This window comes from Phacochoerus africanus, chromosome 11, assembly GCF_016906955.1.
Source record: "Phacochoerus africanus isolate WHEZ1 chromosome 11, ROS_Pafr_v1, whole genome shotgun sequence".
NCBI classification, from domain to species: domain Eukaryota; kingdom Metazoa; phylum Chordata; class Mammalia; order Artiodactyla; family Suidae; genus Phacochoerus; species Phacochoerus africanus.
Genome location: NC_062554.1, coordinates 4,748,940 through 4,765,263, shown reverse-complemented (window position 1 = coordinate 4,765,263; position 16,324 = coordinate 4,748,940). Strand labels below are relative to the sequence as shown.

Genomic DNA, 16,324 nt, shown 5'->3' with positions numbered 1-16,324 from the left:
CTGGTGTGGTGGCACTCTTGGGAAAGCCCAGTCTGCCCATCTAGGAGGGCTGTTCCCCTCTGATTAAACTCTCTCCAAGCCCCAAGGGTCTCCTGGCAGCAGGGCTGAGTCACCTGCTGGGCTCCACGGAAAGCCAGGTCCAAGAGCCACCCAACTACATACTTGGCTGGCCAGCCGGGCAAAGGGCAGCTGTCCCTGTGTTGGGAGCCAGGTAGGACGCTAGGACTGGAGAGCAGAGCAAGAAGAGGGACTGTTGAGTGCTCACCTGGAGGGTAAGGCACAGAGCAGAAGGGATGGCGGGAGAGGAGGCAAGGACTGCAAATCGGAGGTAGGAGAGTAGAGGATCCAGAAGAGAGGGGTTCAAAGCGACAGGCTCAAGCTGAAGCTTGTGGGAATGATGTGAAACCTAGCAAGGAAGTTGCAAACCAATATTTCTCTACAGGAGAAAACATCAGAGTCTGTTACTTCAAGGAAATGGAGTGAATTGTTGTAATACACAATCTAGTTGAAAGCAGATGCAGCAGTGTCTTTGGTCTTGGCCTCCTCATGCCCACATGGTACACTGTTCCTCTTACTTGGTTACACGTATCTTTTGTAATCAGCAGTACTGAAGTTTGATGTCGTGCCCTGTATCAATGTTTTATGTAACTGATTTCATTTCATCTTAAGAAGACAATCCCTTAAAAAACCCATAAATGCATTCCCCTCGTTTATTCTAATATTAATTATTACAGCATTTTTGCCTTGAAATTCTTAATCCAAATTCTTAATCCCTGTGTGAAATAGGGATCCTTTTATTTTTATGTATTTATTTTTACACTCTGCTGTTTTTATTTTTTATTTTATTTTTGTTAGAGTCTAGTTGATTTACAGTGTTGTGTCGATGTCTGCTGTACAGCATGGTGACCCAGTCATGCCTACATGCACGTTCTTTTTCTCATGCCATCGTCCATCACGGTCCTGCCAAGACACTGTGCATAGTTCCCTGTGCTGTACAGGAGGACCTCATCGCCTATCCATTGCAAGTAGAATAGTTTGCATCTACCAACTCGCAACTCCCCATCCATCCCACTTCCTTTCATATTTTTATAAATTGTTAACCAATTGACCAAGCATTACTTAGCACATATCAAATTTTTTGCAGTGATATAAGATGCCATTGCCATTACATTCTTTATCCTCGTTTATCCATTTTTTTGGAAATATTACTTTTCTGGGTATATGTATATGCTTGACTATTATATTTTGTTAATTATAATAGACTTCCATTAAATTTTGACTAACCCTTTTGTTGTTTTCAATGTATATATACTGGATATATTTGCATGTTTATCATACCCAATATATTTTAGAATCCATCTGTCAGTATCCATTAAAAACTTGTATGTTACTGATTCAAAATGCTTTGAATTTATGGGAGTGTTAATGGGACAAGTCACGTCTTTTCACTATTAAATATTCATCCCTATTTTCGGGAAAGGAATAAGGGCTTTATTTCCATTCTTTAGTAAATTTTTATAGTCCGCCCCATCCCTGCCAAACACAAACTTTTGTTATAGCAATACAGTTTATAGTTTTCTGGCTATTATACATAAATCTTTACTTTTATAAAATTTCCTCAGTGGTTAATTTTGGTCAACAGAAAAAAGCTACTAATTTGTAATATTGATCTTCAATGCAATCACTTTGGTAGACTCTATTTTAAGAGTTTACAGTCTATTCTTTTGGATTTTTCAGGTAAAAAGTCAACTAGAACCTAAATAAAGACACTTTTGTTTCTTCTCAAAGGTAAGGCTGTCTCCTTTTACTTGTCTTTTTCATGGGTAAAGACCATTCCATAAAATGTTCAATAGTAGTTGTGTTACTAGGTATTGTTGGGGTTCAGGCAGGCCACCCCAAAATACACCACAATATGGCTTATTGATTATTTTGAATTAAATTTACTTAAGAAACAGTCAGTGCAAGAAGGACACTGACCCGCTTTTTTCTGAAAGCAGGAAATTCCACTCCCTTGTGAAAGTTACCCTCCCTTCACTGGGGGGAGGGAGACATCCTTAACACCAGAGATGGGAAATTCAGGGTCCCAAGGCTGTGTAAACAAAACTTGTTATTTCCCCCCCTCAACCCAAACTGTTTAGATTCTTCACTAATTAAGGAATCAGGCCTGTTTCTTCCTCTTGTCAATTCCTCACAAAGTTGTTGCTTCTTTGTCTAAAGAGTATAAGTTGCCACTTGGGCCACTTCTTAGGTTCCATTGTATTAGACCTTCACGTGTACAAATAAAACAAAATCTTTTTCACCTGTTAATCTCTCTGGTGTCAACCTAATTATTATTAGACTAATGAAAAGAATTCAGCAAGGGTAATGGGAAAACTTCTCCTTCCCTGACAATATCTTTATCTTGTCATTAATTGTAATAGAAAAGCTTTTTAATAGGTCACCAGTAAATACATTTGCCTCAAATTTCTGAAAGATAGCTTTCATTTGGAAACTCATTTTCTTCCTGAATATTAAAAAAAAAACAAAACCTCATCATGAATTGCCATTGAATTTTCCAATTTCTTCCTCATCTCTTAAGAAAATCGTGTTTTGCCTTACTTAATCTGTTAGTATAATCACACTACGGATGGATTTCTTAAGTTGAATTTTTTTTTTTTCATTTATAAGACAAAGTCTGTTGTGTCAAAGTACAGTATTTTTTAAAAGCACAGTTGCATCTGGCCTGTTGAAAAAGCTTTAATGTTTGGTATGTCGTCATAGCCATGTATGATGAGAAGAAAATAATTAGATTAAAAACTTTCCACCTTTTTTTCCCCTGGTTACAAAACCCATATTCACTTGTTTGGGAGACATATGGACTCTTCAAAGTTGTTTTTCCAGTTTTACTGAGATATAATTGACATGCTTCGCTGTACGAGTTAAAAATGTTCTTTCCATGTTTGTTTATGCTCTAGGATAGGATTTCTCAACCTCTGCCTGATTGGCAGTTTGGGCTGGATAACCTTTGTCTTCTCACGCCTTTTTGGATATAAGCGCCCTGGTATCTCCTCACTAGACACCAGCCAGTAGAACTTCTTTCCCAGTGTGACAGACAAGACTGTCTCCAGCAGTTAGCAGATGACCCTTTGGGGTCAAAATCCCCTCTCCTCTGTTCTATCAGAATTCGTGTAAAATAGAAATACTCTACTTTTTCCATTTTTTTACAGTTTGGTGGTTGTTGGAATTCTTCTCGTCACTGACATCCCTTTTCTGCTTAATTTCACGTCTTGGGCTAGTTTGGTGACTGATGGTTTTCTATAAATGGCATCTATTTTATAGTTGTTGCCAAATATAACATTATACCTGTGTACCATTCCATCATAAATTTTCTTTCTCTATACTTTTGTTTTCTTTTCCATTTCTCATTCAGTTAATCATGCTTTTTCTAAAGTTTTATTGACCTATCTTGAAAAAAATTCATGTATTTTCATTTTAAATAGTCAACTTTGGTTTTGTTGTTAACTCATTCATTTGTGCTTTTTAATCTTTGTTAATTACTTCTTTTGATAGTTATTTAAATATCTTCCTACCATCTTAATTTGAAAATGCAAAAACTAGTATTCTGTATCTCTGTATTCTAATAAATGTATTTTATTCAGGCTGTACATTGTACTTCAGGGCTGTGCCTCACAAGTTTTGATGTATAATTTTCTCATTTTTATTCAGTTTAAAAGATTGTTTTTCTCATATTTTTCCGGCACAGAGAAGACGCTTAATAAGTGAATGTTGCTATTGCTTTAGTGCTTTTGTTATTTTATATTTATAATAAATTATTTTTTACTTTATTGGTTTTTATAATGATTTTTATTTTTTCCATGATAGCTGGTTGACAGTGTTCTGTCAATAAATTATTAGTAGTAGTAAGTTAATGTAATACTCGAGATTATATAGTATGAAGATCCAAAGTAGATTATTTGGTGTTTAAATAAAGAAGAGGTGGGAGAACAAAGAGAGATGTTAGTGAATAGAAGATATTTGGTAATTGAGCGTGGTGACCATTAGAAGGATTAGAGTACAGGTAACTTTCAGAGCTCTGACTTGTATATTTTTGTGAAAATGGTAAGTTTTCTACAGAATACAAAAGACTAAGAACAAGTATTGGGAGAGATGATCAGTTTGGTTTTGAAAATACTGAGTTTGATTTACCCCGGAGAAATTCATATGGCCAGAAGGAAGTTCTGCCTTCAGGATCCCGACACCAGAGCTTGTCTTCAGAGATTTACTTGAAATTTATCATTAAACAGGTGAAAGATGAAGCTGCAAAAATGAATGTGGTAGGTATTCAAATAACTTGAGAGTGGGCAAAGCACATACCTCTGAAGGACACCCTACAGAGGTATCCTTGGGGCAGAGGGAGGAGGGAGAAAGATATTGCTGAGCTGTGAGAGACAAGTAATACAGACTTGTGCCATATAGTACACGGGGGAGGAAGTTTCCAAAGAGAACATATCATCAGTGTCATAAGTAAGTGGTGGATAAAAGAGATGGTCCCTAAAACGAGCCACCTGAATTTGGCAGGTGTATCTTGGTGGTGGTTGCCCTAGCCGGGGTAATTCTCTGAGCCCTTTGCACACAGAGACTATTCATGATGAAATTATTTACCTGAGAGGCCTAAATAGCTTCATATCTGCACAATTCTTACGGAATTCGCATCTAAAACTTGAGACTTTACTCCAAAAATGCCACATTGACCACAATGTATCTCTGAAAGCAAACACCTGAAAAATGTTGGTCAGAGATGCTCCTCAGACTGGATTAAAGCTTCCTCCTATGCGTGCCTCTGCCGCACTGAATGCAGGCTTTGGGTCATACGTGCAGGTTCCAAATTTGGTTCTTCTACTGCCTAACTGCATCACTTGGGGAAAATTACTTAATCATTTTAAACTTCCGTTTCCCCATATGTATGTTAGGGATAACACTTTTTTGTACTTGACTGGACAGTGATGACTCTCGGATCAGATTATGACTCTGAAGATAATTACATCTGGCATATGGTCTGTGTTCGAGAAATGTTCAAGAACCATAATAGATAAGTTAGCATGGTAGCTACTTACTATGGTCCTTTGTGTTTCAGCAGTAGCCTGTGCTGTTCATCAAAATGAGGTGCTTACTACATGGCGTTAAAATAATGGCAAGGTTTGCTTTTCTCCCTTCCTTCCGTCCTCCCTCCCTTTCCTTCTTCGCTTCTTTCTTCCACCTTTGTTATATATGTGCTTTATCTCAACAATCATTATTTATCTTTATAAAGGTAAGCTTGGAGGATTATTTAATTCTTGAGTTTTAGTTTCCTATATTGAAACTGTGTCACTACTACCTGTCTCCTAGAGTTAGTATTTGAATAAAATTATAACCTGCAAACAAATATTTGTCAATAACACTGGGAACTCTCAAACATGAGAACTGTACTTATTTTTCTTAGGGTGATTTTTTTTTTGGCCACCCCATCATCACATATATAAACGTGTATGTCTTGGGGATGTCTTAGACGTTGTTGGGCTATCCCAGGAAAACCTAATAATATCCACATTTCAAATGTAAGCTGATTGTTTAGTGCTTTATTCTAGGATCAATAAATTATTTTCAAAAAACACTGGAAACCATATTAATTAGCATATTGTTTAGGTATTCTCCTTGGGGCTTTTCTCGTCAGGGATGACTTAATTGTGATATTTGTTGCCACCAAAGAGAACTACAGACTTAAGAAAATTTGAGGCAAAATAATTCAGGAAATCCTCCTTTCTCAACAAATAGGAAATACTGAGAGGCAGGGGTAGAAGCTTGCAGTTCTAGAAAACTCAGAAAATACTAAAGTTCTCGGAGACTCAGTGAGAGTAATTCAGGGAATCTCAGTGTGCAGGAAAGACAAGACGCTGTTCGTCCATCACGTGTTACGGTCAATCATTCAAACGTCCCTTTCTTCTCAGTGTCTCGTCATGTTGGTTCTCAACAGTACCGACCCTCAGCCTCTGACCTTCCTCTTGACGGGTATCCCAGGCCTGAGAGCGGCCCAGGCCTGGGTCTCCATCCCTTTGTGTCTCCTGTATGCCATCGCCCTCTCTGGGAACGGCATGATCCTGTTGGTGGTCCTCCGTGAAAAGAGCCTCCACGAGCCCATGTACTACTTCCTCTCTATGCTCTCCGCCACAGACCTGAGCTTGTCCCTTTGCACACTTTCCACCACCCTTGGTGTCTTCTGGTTTGAAGCCCGCAAGATCAACTTAAACGCCTGCATTGCCCAGATGTTCTTTCTCCATGGATTTACCTTCATGGAGTCTGGCGTCCTGCTGGCCATGGCCTTGGACCGTTTTGTGGCCATCTGTGATCCACTGAGATACACCACCATCCTGACCAATGCCAGGGTCGCCCAGATTGGGGGCAGCATGTTGATAAGAAATGTGGCTGTCATGTTGCCGGTTGTGCTCTTTGTCAAGAGGCTGTCCTTCTGCAGTTCCACGGTCCTTTCGCATTCTTACTGCTACCATGTAGACCTCATTCAACTCTCGTGCACAGACAACAGGATCAACAGTATCCTTGGTCTGTTTGCGCTCTTCTCCACAACGGGGTTTGACTGTCCTTGCATCTTGCTTTCCTACGTCCTGATTGTCCGATCTGTCCTCAGCATTTCTTCCTCAGAGGGGCGGCAGAAGACCTTCAACACCTGCGTGTCGCACCTCAGTGCCGTGGGCATCTTCTACCTCCCTCTCATCAGCCTGTCTCTTATCCATCGCTACGGCCATTCAGCACCGCCCTTCGTCCACACCATCATGGCCAATGTCTTCCTGCTCATTCCTCCTGTGCTCAACCCTGTCATCTACAGTGTGAGGACTAAGCAGATCCAAAAGGCCATTGCCAAGGTGATACTTCAGAAGCAGCTCCAAATCTAACCTTTCGCTATCTCAGAGTAGAGAGACATCCATTTATGAGTAACAGCTTTGGTAGAATGGGGTTCTTGTCCCCCAAATGCCTGCCAGATCTGCATCCAAGAGTCCAAACCATGAGGCTTATAGGTTGTATGGTATTTGCTTCGTTTCTTTGTAAGTCCATATTAATATTACCTAAATTATAATTTTGTTTTCAAGATAAAGTGAGGTAATAGATGCAAACAGTTGTTTATATTTGCAAGCAATATGAGACCTGAATAAAATATTCATTTAGATTCTGCGTAATATTATAAAAGTCCAGTTTGAACGTAGGAAACTTTGTTAACAAGCCAGTGGTTCTTTTCTGAATGCTATACAAAAAGCATTTCAATTAGTAGGATAGTTTTTGTTTTTGTTTTTTTTAAAAAAACCTCTCAATTCTCTGGATGCTTCCAAAATAGACATACTATGGACTGAATCCTAAAACACACATCAGTACAATTTAACACTGGATCTTCTGTGGTAGACTTCCTTTTGTCCTTATTTTGTGTCGGGGCATGGCCCATGTAAATACAAAATATCACACCAAGTGCTCTGGATCAGTTACTGCTGCTGTTAGCTGAACATTAAAAGGTTGTAGTAACATTGCTAACATCCCAGGAGTGAGAATCACACTGTTTTCTCAACATTTCCCCACGATTAGCCCTGGCAAAAGGGAGCTCATACTTTTGGGTCATGTTTTATTTCCAGTTCTGCCATTACGACTCCACCTGTGGGCCCAGTAGACCAGCAGGGGTGACACTAAGGCTGAGGGTGATAATTACATGTAGGTTCCTTCTACCTGGTTACTGAGTACCTGCCCTGAGGTGGGTACTATTGGGCGGGTAACAGCATGAGACAAAAAGATTTTCACACTTATGACCATGTCAACGTGTACTTAACATACATCTTCTAGAGACTTACTTCTTTTCTTTCAAGGGTTCTCGTTCCACCCCCTGACCAACTATCCAAGCCTTTCAGCAAAGTGCAGAAGGCCACGTATATCCACACACATCAGACAACCTCTCCTTCTCCACAAGCTGACAGTCTTGCGGGCTCATGACCTACTCAATGCATTCACATTGAAAATAAAATTAGACATTGCGATGATCAAAGAGAACATATCTGGGGGCAGAATTCCACATAAGGTCTGTGAGAGTCTCACACCGAGTCTGCTTAAGGCATACACTTAACCTTGGAACCTCCGCAGGATGCAGGCTGCCTCATCAATATATGAGATTGGCTGTCCCCAGATCCTGCACTGATGGGGGGACAGGGTTCCAAGGGTTAGACCTATGACTGTAAGACAAAGCCTGCACTCTGCATTTTCTTAGGAGGGTGCCTTATGGACAGACAGTGATTAAGCAAGTGGAGCCAGTATTCCCAGGGGCCCAGATGTTTGTTGATGCTCAGAAGGATGTGTCTGTGCCAGAGAGTATAAGTAAGGAGGTAGATTCCCAGTAGGTGCCAGAGCAAATAAGCCACAGAATTTGAATAATGTGAACCCCCTCCACCCTTGCTCTGGGATAAGGTGGCCTGGTAGGTGTCCTAGAGACTCAACCTGAACTTCCTTGAGTTGGTTTTATGTTTCTCAAGGAAAACTCTGTAATTTACAGAGGTCAACCCTATGCCTTTCAGAGGGCTGAAATAAACATGCTTCATGGGTTCTCCAGCTTAAGGGATCATGCTACATTTGGGACAGCACTGATAGCTGAAAAGTTTAGGATGTGTGTGCAGGATGGGAGAACCTCCTAATATTTGCCTAATGGACACAGCTGAGAAAATAATGTTACCAACAGTAACGCCTTTAGGTACCCGAGTTAGGCTGGAAGCCTGCCAAGAAAAGCCTCACACATGGCACTTTGGAAATGATCTATTTTGCAGAGACTTTTGAATAAGAATGGACAATGGGTTATCCCTTTTCTCTGTCTGAATCCCACTCCCCCAACAAGGGCAGAGTGCGTCAGTTTCACCACTGGGGTTTTCTGGTCTAACACTTTTAGAAGGAGAGTTACCCAAGGTGTCAGTGATGCTGACGCCAGGAGTATGAACGGGATCAAGTCGAAAAACCCAAGGCAGGTACCTGAATTGGTCCTCTGAGGGTAGATACAGAGAAGCCAAGAGCAAGGGGAAAAAACTTTAAGAACAAAGAGAGAAGGGCAAAAGTGGTGGCCATTCTGAGCAGGACCAGCAGTAACTGCATGAGAGAGTATGAGAGCTTTAGGCACCTACAGATGACGACTGTGGCAGGTACTGCATGTCAAGGGTACATCAACCACCTTTGAAGGGCTGAGACAAAAAGGACACTCAGTACTGGGAGAGATCAATTTTATATCTTCACACACATGTTCCATGCACGATAATATAAGGTTGGGGCATCTTTAACTCCTGCTGCTACAGCATCTATGGTCTGTAGGAGTGCAGGACCAGTGACCCCATCCATGATGTTACTGCTTTTCCAGATTGCAATATATTCCAGCTTAGTTTACTTAATGCATCAACCTCAAAAACATAGTGGTTAAAAAACAGTCATTACAGCAGCTTGCTAGGTCTATAGGGTTGTTTAGAAGTATGTTAGGGAATAAAGATAGACTCGAAGAGTATAAGGTCTTAAATAAATATCATGAAGAACCCGTTTAAATTTACTCCATATCTTTCTTTATATAGAAAAAGTTATGTTCCATTATTTCTTGGCACCTAAATGGGAGCTCGTTTTCACGTAACTGACAACAGAACTTAGTTGCATTCAGTAAATATAACTAAGAGAATTTCTGTTGGTTGTTCATGTTATTTATCTACCAGGGGAAGATAAATAAAAGGCATATTGGAGATGTTTCCTCTCAATGCCTCGGAAATGGCCACCTCTCCCTTCCTTTGATTGGGATTCCAGGGCATGGGCACGGGCACGTTTGGCTCTGCATCCCTATTTGTCTCATGTACCTTATGGGCATCCTGGGCAATGGCACCACCCTCGTCGTCATCAGGACACAGCCTCCCCTGCACGAGCCCGTGTTGCGTTTCCTATCCATGTCGGCCCCATCGGACCTGGGCCTGTCCCTCTCTGCTCTTCGCACCACACTGAGGACCTCCTTGTCCAAGGCCACGGGGATTTCTGCCAACGCCTGTGTTGCCCAGGAATTCTTCATCCATGGGTTCACAGACATGGCATCCTCGGGACTGCTGAGCATGTTCTTGGATCGCTTGGTGGCCATTCGCACCCCCCAGGGATACAGCTCCCTCCTTACCAGCTGCAGAGTTTTGCAAATGGGGCTAGCATTTGCTGTTAAAAGTGTTCTCCTAGCTCTCCCCCTCCCTTTCACTTTAAAGCGATCCAGATATTGTAATAAACACCTGCTATTCCACTCCTACGGCCTCCACCTCCAGGTGTCATGAGGCAGGCATGCCCTGACAATAGGGTGAACTTCTGCTATGGCCTGTGTGTCGCGCTCTGCGTGACGTCAGACAGTACGCTCTTTGCTGTCTCCTGTGTGTGCCTGCTGAAGATGCTACTGGGAATAGCATCCCATGCAGACGGGTTTAAAGCTCTTAACACTTGAGTGTCCCACATGTGTGCTGTGCCCATCTTCTGTGTGCCCATCATCACCTTGGCTACCATGCATCGCTTTGCCAAACATAAATCCCCTCTGGCCGTGATTCCGACAGCGGACCCATTCTTGCTGGTACCACCCTTGATGAATCCCATTGTGTACTGTATGAAAACTCCGCAGATTCGAGTGAAGGTCTTGGAAAAATTGGAAAAACTGGGTCTGAAGTCTAAATGATGAGGCAAAGGTACAAGTTCCATTTTTCTCTCTACAGCAAATTGTCTTAGAGGCAGACTAATATTACTTCCCAACAGGAGATGTTTCCTTAATTATATTAATTAGTTAAGTAATTGGTTAATATTTATCAGGGATCTCACACACCGCAGCTTTTCTTTTAAGGAAGAAGGGATCTTGGCTTCAGGAAGTAGGTAAGAATCCTGCTGCTGGTGTTTGGGAGATTAAGGATATCTACCGTCAGGTATAAGACTGAAGGGTAAGACTCCAGAGAAGCTTCTGAGGAGGAGCTGAACTGTCACTGGGAGGACTCCGTAAGATCCTGGACCATTTAGCATCTTTGTATTTGCCTCCTAGCATTTGATTCCTCCCTGTCATTTCCATTAAGCCCTTTCTGACGTGTGGAAGTTTGTCTACGTAGGTTTTCTTCCTTGCTGCTCAAAGGGCGGTAGGCTGAGCTGCTGCAGCCACATCTGGAAAGTAGAAGTACAGACTCTCATATCCGCTTCGACCTTATTAAGTCAGAATCTGCCTTTTAACAAGATCCTAGGTGATTGGCATGTACATTAACGTTTGAACTATACAACACACTTTGGGATAATGTGAAAGGGAAACCTACAGACTATGTCTTTGGCTGAAGCCAATTTGGGAGGAAATTGTAGGTGGAAATTCCAGGCAGGCATTGGCAGCCTTTTTAGTAAAGGAAAGGGGCTGAGTCCTTGGGGCACCATGGATGGTGACCCAGGTGTATCTTCAACATCAGGCATGCAACTCTCTCACTGACACACTGTGAATTTACACAAGGAAACAGCTGAGTGCTGAGCTCTGACGTGAGTTCCTATAAAAATAGAGATTTACAAGTCACCTCAAAAATGGAAAGATACAGCAAAACTAGGCTGATTGTCCCACAGCAAAACTAGGCTGATTGTCCTACTCAGAGCCACTCTGTAGGAACCTAGTGAGAAGTGGCTGCCCCCTTAAGCACAGCTCCCGCTACTCAGTCTGAGTGTGTACTTGATCCATTTATTTTTTACTATCAATTCCTCCTCTACGGACACACACTCTCTCTCTCTCTCTCACACACACACACACACACACACACGCACACAATTAAACTCTGGATGCAAGTCTCAAAGTCTTTGTTTAGCAGTGGGAACAGCCCAGAGATCTGGTTTTGCAAAGCTTTTCCTGGTCTGCATTGCCATCTAACACCCACGTATCATTGTTACATTTTGCTGACAGTTGTAAATGTTCTGGCTAATATTTCTACCCCCTTATGTGCTGTGAGAATAGAAAGTACATCTGTGTGTTTCCACAAATGGAGAGTCAAGCGGACGAGGTATTATTTTCAGAGAGCGCGCGAGGAGAGAACATTGCCCCCTGGAGGCCAGTAGTGGTAATAGCAACCACGAGGCACCAAGGATTTGAAGGGATTGCGGTGGATGTGGCCGGTGGCCAGGAGATTGGGAGAACCAGGAGGGAGCAGTTGAGGCCCTGCTGTGCACGAAAGAGTTCTTGGCTCCCCCCTTTTAGTGAAGTAATAATCACATGGAGGCGGCCAGCAATTCTGGGTTTAGTCCATCTACTGCTGACTCACAAAGGTCCATTCAAAAGTGCTTTCAGCAGGCCCCAGGTTGCAGGTTTTGGTCTATATAATGTGATAGGAACTTAAAGAAACTGGGAGCTGTGAAGTTTTTTATTCAGATTGAATACGCACATGAAGTTTAAACACAGTTATTCTGATTTCATTGTTAATTCCAAAAAACCACCATTCACTGAATATCTTAGATATTCAGACGCCATGATACAGGGATTTGATTTCAGTCCATCTTCATTATGCTTATTTTACAAATGTGGGAACAACTGATGCCCAATCACACAGGAATGGTGGCCTGGGAATTCTAAACCAGGCCTGCATGATTCCAAATTCTTTCTTTGCATCAGCAAACCCTCAATAAATACATGGGAATTTGGAGATAGGTGTTCGAGGGAGGAGGCAAAAAGGGACTTCAGGAAAGCAGCATTTCTAAGAAACCTCATCACCGCTGCTTCAAGACCAAGCTGTTTCTCCATTCAACAGTTTTAAGAGAGATTTTAGAGCAGAGGCTCTGGATTAAGGCAAATCTGAAAATAAATTGTTTTGTGACTAATTTTATAAACTTGGGGCATAAATTCTCAGCCTCAGTACACTTATTTGTGACCTGGAGAGACTAATTTATTTAACAGTTTCATAAGAAAAGATATAATATACCTCGCAGAAAAGCTGGATATAATATGAGGGTATAGCTCTTCCTGTGTTCCTGGAATATGTTCTAATATATCAGTGTGTGTTCTTGTCTTGGTATTAAGTGGATTCAATATGCTGCTTTTCATTAAAATGTGTTCTCTAAATACAAAAGGATGTTTCAATCGTTCAACGTATTAAAGCAGACAATTATGATTGTGTTAGTTGATGCTGAAAAAGTATTCGATAGGATTAAGTTTATTTAAAAAGTAATAAAATTGGAATAAAAATGAACTATTTGAAAGTTATAAAGCTTAACCAAAAATCTAACTGCCAAACATTATTCTGATAGGTGAAACACAAATGCCATCTATATTGCAATGAGAAACAGCATTTTAATAGTCACTCAACCTTTCATAATGGGTTGAAGGGTCCAATGAATTGAATAAAATGAAAAGTGGAATAATTGATATGACTACTAGGGGAAAGTTATTAATCATCTATTTTTACTTTTGAATGCTAAGTACAAACAAAATCCAAAATTAAAAAAAATACTAATATAATGTTTATGATAATTTGGTAAAGTAAATATTAGTACAAGATAAAAATGTTTTTCTCAATCTAGTAATATATAAAAGGAGTTGGAAATGGGGACACGTTTTATTTATAATAGCAACTCAATCATACATTTAAAAACCACAAGGAAATAAATGTAAAGTGAATAATTTTACCGAAAAGTATAAAAAAAAGGGATTAACAACTGAAACATTTATCATAAATTCTTGGATGTGAAAAGTTATCACAGATGCTGATGCCCTTATTTTTAATCTATAAGAAACAAAGTAGTCCTTGCTAGAATTCCAAAGCTCTTGTTTGTTTTGTTAGAGGGGATCCTTTATACCCATATTAACTAAATCACACCATGAGGCTATTCTAACAGATCAGTGATATGTGAATATATATTACATAAATATATCATGCTCCATAAAAAGATCTCTAAAGCAGTCTCTATGCATACACATACATGTAAAAGATGACATGCATAGTGTTTTATTTCAGTGAGAAAGAGAGAATGTATTTAACAGGTGATGCTGCCACTAGTACATAATCACCTTGGTTAATATAACTTTGGAGTTCTGACACAGAAAGGCTTAGAAGTAAAAACTATTGTAACAATTCCAGGAAAAAAAAACATAAAAGAATATGTGCAGAATGTGTAGGTTTAAGATACTTGTTTTAAAAGCAGCATAGGAAAACACAAACATTATAAAGAAATATAAAAGTGGATTTGATTATATAAAACTATATTTATTTGAGATTTGGTTGCTTAAATAATGACAAAGACAAATACTATATTGGTAAAAGTATAAAACTAGAATTTCTTGCACATTTGTTTTTAAACCATAAATAGTCCAATAGAAAAATGGTGGAAGATGTTTGAAGAGGCTATCTATGGAGAAGAAAATAAAATAACCAATAGTTATGTGAAAGATATTCACTGTTACTACTGGAAAATTTGACCTAAAGTAAAATGAGATTATTCTCACTAATAAGATGGAAAATGTAAGAAGAGTGGTAACAGTGAATTTTGATGGGTATGCAGAAGAAGGTACTCTCACACACACCTGAATGGTTGTGACAGCTCTTAGATTCCGGCCCTTTCTACGTCGTGGATCTGTGATGTAACAGAGGGTAGACCACTGGCACTCCCTGGGGCTCTTAAGCTTCCATCGATAGGCACACACACACTTCTAGGGGCAGGTGGGTGTATCTGTGTATATGCACATTCATGCACCTGAAGGATCATTTCATGCACGATGAACGGAGTGCTCAGTCATGGAAACCTTTGTGTCAGGTAGCCTTGAACCACCACACATGGAGGCACATCCTCCTCTCTGAGCACAGCCCACCTTCCTGGGCTTCAACCTCTTGAATATTCTCTCTCTAATCTCCTTCATCTTGACACTGTACAGGATAGGGTTTATCAGTGGAGGGAGCAGGAAGTGCACATAGGAGAGAAGAGTATGAGCAGGCTGAGGGAGCGGCACCCTAAGACGGTCAACAAGTGCCAGGAGGGTCATGGGCACGTAGAAGAGAAGCACTGCCAAGAGGTGGGCGGCACAGGTTTGGCCAGCCTTCCAGCGATCCTCCCTGGACCCCAAACCTTGCAACACCCTGCCAATCAGGCCATAGGAGAAGAAAATAAGCAGGGGATCCAGCCCCATGGCTGACAGGACCACAAAGAGGCTGTAGATGGCACCCCAAGCGCCAGGGCAGGCCAAACGGGCCATATCTGGGTGCAAGCAGTAAGAATGGGTCAAGACCTGTGGATGGCAGTAGCGCATGTGGGCCAGGAGGAATGGCAGGGGCAGATGAAGCCCTAGGCATCGGAAAGCAATGGCCATGCCGATCTTACTGACGACATCATTGGTAAGGAGTGTTGGGTAGCGAAGAGGGCAGCAGATGGCCAGTGCCCGGTCTATGGCCATGGCGAGTAGGACGGAGGACTCCATGATGGAAAAGACATGGACAAAGAACATCTGAAGGAGGCAGGCTGAGGCAGAGACATCGTGAGCATCCGTGAGTGCCAGACCCAGCAGGGTGGGCATCAGGGCTGTGGCCAAACCAACATCAGACACACTGAGCAGGAAGAGGAAGAAGTACATTGGGCGGTGAAGCGTGGGCTCCAGGGCAATGATCCAGAGGATGGCACCATTGCCCAGAGCAGAGAGAAGGTAGACGGTGATGAGGGGTATCGCCCACCAGGAGGGTACAGCTGACAGGCCTGGCATGCCCACCAGCAGGAAGGTGGGGGCCATTGAAGTGCTGGTATTGGGAGCCGAGTGGGTGAGGAATGTTGACATAGTTCAAGATCCCGCTTTGAACTCTGGATACTGAAAACTGATTAGAAAGATTTATTTAATCTTATGACCCACTTGCATACTAGTTTCTACAACAGCCTGCTTCCTGCCTCTCCCGCCCCAGGCACACATCCACGGTCTAATGTCAACGCCATAGTCATGCCTTGCCTTGGAGACTTTCTACAGCTGTCCTCAAAGCTCTGATTCCCTCCCTAAATTGTTTTCCCATTTTCCTCAGCCCTGTTTTTCTCCATAGCTTTTTCCTAACTTATCTCCCTCCCTTAATGGCAAATACCTGGAAGGGGTTTATACCTGTATAGACACGTTTTCTCTCAATCCCAGGAAATCTGACTTTCCTTCCATCTCACCACACATTTCAGTCACTTCAAGGCTTTCATTAAGGTCATCAATGACCCTTTTGTTATTGCATCAAGAGGCTCTCAGAGTCCCTAGACTGACCTGTTCTTCAATGAGCTTTGTTGTTACGAGTACATGTTTTCCTTTTTTTTTTAATTCTACGTC

At 41.4% G+C, this 16,324-nt stretch overlaps 2 protein-coding genes and 1 pseudogene across 2 annotated transcripts; 2 read left to right on the top strand and 1 right to left on the bottom strand.

Annotated features, from left to right (window-relative positions):
* The first annotated feature begins 5,942 nt into the window (after positions 1-5,942).
* On the top strand, positions 5,943-6,923 carry LOC125111609 (olfactory receptor 51F2). Its single transcript, XM_047753610.1, has one exon. It carries the CDS (start codon positions 5,973-5,975, stop codon positions 6,921-6,923), a length of 951 nt encoding a protein of 316 aa, XP_047609566.1. The 5' UTR covers positions 5,943-5,972.
* A 2,845-nt stretch (positions 6,924-9,768) lies between these two features.
* Positions 9,769-10,720, top strand: LOC125111452 (olfactory receptor 51A7-like; annotated as a pseudogene).
* Positions 10,721-14,706: 3,986 nt separating this feature from the next.
* LOC125112050 (olfactory receptor 51S1) lies at positions 14,707-15,805 on the bottom strand. Its single transcript, XM_047754304.1, has one exon. It carries the CDS (start codon positions 15,803-15,805, stop codon positions 14,750-14,752), a length of 1,056 nt encoding a protein of 351 aa, XP_047610260.1. The 3' UTR covers positions 14,707-14,749.
* Between the last annotated feature and the right edge of the window lie 519 nt (positions 15,806-16,324).

Excerpts from the sequence above, each read along its gene's own strand:
- LOC125111609 (XM_047753610.1), top strand. The coding sequence starts at position 5,973 with ATGTTGGTTCTCAACAGTACCGACCCTCAGCCTCTGACCTTCCTCTTG.
- LOC125112050 (XM_047754304.1), bottom strand. The coding sequence starts at position 15,805 with ATGTCAACATTCCTCACCCACTCGGCTCCCAATACCAGCACTTCAATG.